General features: G+C 70.5%; 1 protein-coding gene across 1 annotated transcript in view; it reads right to left on the reverse strand.

The window, feature by feature from the left end:
• Window positions 1-637, reverse strand: part of H696_03733 (hypothetical protein) — an 8,451-nt gene extending 7,814 nt beyond the window's left edge. The window contains exon 1 of the mRNA XM_009497589.1: window positions 119-637. Coding sequence (XP_009495864.1) covers window positions 119-605 — 487 coding nt within the window. The 5' untranslated portion in view covers window positions 606-637. The remainder of the gene's footprint in view (window positions 1-118) is intronic.
• Window positions 638-2,859: the final 2,222 nt, after the last annotated feature.

Genomic DNA, 2,859 nt, shown 5'->3' on the forward strand with positions numbered 1-2,859 from the left:
AGTGTGCCTGCATGATGGGCCCGGGACGGGATCAGGGGGGGGGGGGGGGGGGGGGGGGGGGGGGGGGGGGGGGGGGGGGGGGGGGGGGGGGGGGGGGGGGGGGGAAGCACCCGCGTACCGATATACATGGCGATGATGAGATTGATTTGCTTGGCCTTGAAAGGGGTCCAGTTCCGGTGCCACCACACATAGAAGACCACAGCTCCGACCAGAAGGACAATCAGTGTCACAAAGCAGGTGACGGCTATCTCCAACGGGTGGAAGTTGACCGCCTCCATGGGATCAAACCCGGGCGGGGAGTAATCCTTGGGGCCGGAGCCACTGCCTGACTGGCCAACCGAGGCAGCGACCGCGGTGACAGTGGCTGCTGCGGCGGCCCGGCTCAGCAGGCCAGCCAGAGGATGCTGCAGGGCCATTGTGTGCTGCAATAAAGGGGGCGGGGAGGGCAAAGGAAGGTTGAAGCGCGTGGAGGGGAGCACGGGCAGGAGTGTTGGGGGCAGGAGGCGCGCGACATGGGGGAGGAAGTATGGTGGGTTGTAATCCACGGCACGGAGACAACGGCGCGGGACGCCGGCGCTTGAGCTGGCAACATGGCTGCTGCCCATGATGGGCTGGCTGGCGGGCCTGTCGGTGGCCGACAACCGGGCGATCTGGCGTCCCCCGTGAGGGAGTTGGCGAGGCGCGCTGGCTTCGGCCGCAGGGGGCGCGCACGCGAAGTAGCAAGGGCCGACCGGCGGGTGGCGGGGAAAGCCGGTGTGGCCCACGGCGCTCGCGTGTTTCGGGGGCGAGGCGGGCAGCCCGCAGCCGCCTTCCTCCCAGGGGGGCTATCGGCCTCAAGCGGCGGGCACGGCGAGGCCACTGATACCCGAGGGGCAGGACAGGGGCTCGCAGGGGGGTGTGGGTGTGGGTGTGTTCAGGGAAAGCGCCCCCGCCACCTACACCATTCAGGTACACACACGCACACATGCACGCCGATGGAGAGGCAGGCAAACAGGCACACAGACTCGCCGACGGGCTGGCCCCCGGCGGTTGATTTGCCCCCGGGCGGCGATCGAGCCAGGGGGGCACGGTTGGTCCGCGTCGCGGCCCCGGAACAGGGAATGGCATGGTCACCACGCACGAGGGAGGAAGCAGGCACCTACATATGCACGCACCGAGCGCCGCACGGCGGCGCCGTGCAGCGGAGGCGAGATCGAGTCGGTTTCAACCTGTGGGTGTGGGCAAACGCGTGCATCAGTCGGGGCGCAAACCGCCGGAGGGGGAGCCGAATCCGTCTGCCAAGATCGCCCGGAGCCCCCGATCGTCCGAATGCCCAGGCCCGAGCCGGGGCTGGAAGTGTCCGCCGGGTCGGGTCCGGGGGTGGTTGTTTGTTTCCGGAGCCGGAGGGCGGCGCGGGCGGCGAACGGCTCGGGGCAACGCGAATCGCCGCGAGGCGGCGGCCCACCTGCCCGGAACGGGGCCAGGCCTCGCGCAGAGGCCGCGAGCAAGAGCCCATCCATCTGTGGGCCCGAGGAGGGCACCCCCCCCCCCCGGTGGTGTGAGGATTTTCCTAGGCGCTAGAGATGGAGCCAGATTGCCTGGTACCACCGGCCGCGGGGCGGGGCGGGGGGGGGGGTTACGGCTGCGTCGAGGTCACCTTGGCGCGGGGTGTCCTGCCTGGAACGCGAGAGCGCAGGCGAGGCACGGGGGGGGGAGGATTGGTGGTTCGGGCAGGCCGCCGTGCCCCGGCCAGGCCCCTTCTCCCAGCCTGGCCCACCCCCCCCCCCCTGCCTCTCGACCCTCCCCTGACCCAAGCACCAGGGGAAACTCACAGGCGGCCGTGCATGACAAGACCTCCCTCCGGTGCGTGAGCCGGCTCGCATGGGCGCCAACAAGAGGCGCCAGCCGGGCACCATGCTCCCCGGACGGCAGAGCCCCTTCCCCCGGGTGGCGGCATGCTACCGCGGGTGGGTGTGTGTGTCCCCGGCGCGCGACGTTGGAAGAGATACCCACACGCGCACACACGCCCCGGCCTTGGCATGAGCACACCGCGCACAATGGCACTCCAGGCAGTGGGACGGCAGGGGCGACCGGCGACGGAGCAGCGCTTCGGAGGTCTCGGAAGCCCCAGCACCACCTGGTGCCCAGGCGTGGACCCGGGGCAAAAGTCATGCACCGGGGGCGCGCAGGGCACAAGGCCGAGGATGACTCGGCCGATGAGAGGGGCCAAGCAACATAACACAGGCATGTCGGCCGGCCGGTGGGCAGATGCGTTTGGCCGACTCGCAGGAGACGCCCAGGAAATATGACGGCAAACTCTCGCGGCTCTCCGGTCGCCGGTGACACCGGGCATTCTATGTGCGGCGGGGGGATTTTGCCTGTTCCCGGCGGATTGCCGGCCCACGGGGGGTGGCTGTTCGAGTCTCGGCACTATTCTCCCCTGGGCGCCCAGCTCCGGCGCCGCCACACTCTGAGAGCTGCCTGCCCGCGCGCCCGCCCCCCGCCACAAACGCAACGGGGAAAAATGCGCCAAGCGGAACAGACCATCGCGTGAGAGGGCGGGCGCGGGGCCCGGGCAGACCGGTGGGCGTCTCGCGGCTGGACGACCGGGCCCATGCGGGAAAATGGCTTTTCCGCGCCGCGAGCGTCGCCCAGTAGGGCGCAGACCAGGAAGGGGGGGACAAAGAAGCATGGGCCGGTTGTGCGCGCGGAAATGGGGGGCCGATCAGCCGACCCAGTCCCTTTTTCCTGGTCGCCCTCCGCATCTGGGACGGCGGGCGGGGGACAAGTCCAGGACCGGCAATCCCAGGGGCCGGGGCCCTCGGAGGGGACAGCCACCGGCGCAAGCGGTCCGGTGCACGCCCACCCCGGAGACAGGCG

This window comes from Fonticula alba (assembly GCF_000388065.1).
Source record: "Fonticula alba strain ATCC 38817 unplaced genomic scaffold supercont2.6, whole genome shotgun sequence".
NCBI lineage: Eukaryota > Rotosphaerida > Fonticulaceae > Fonticula > Fonticula alba.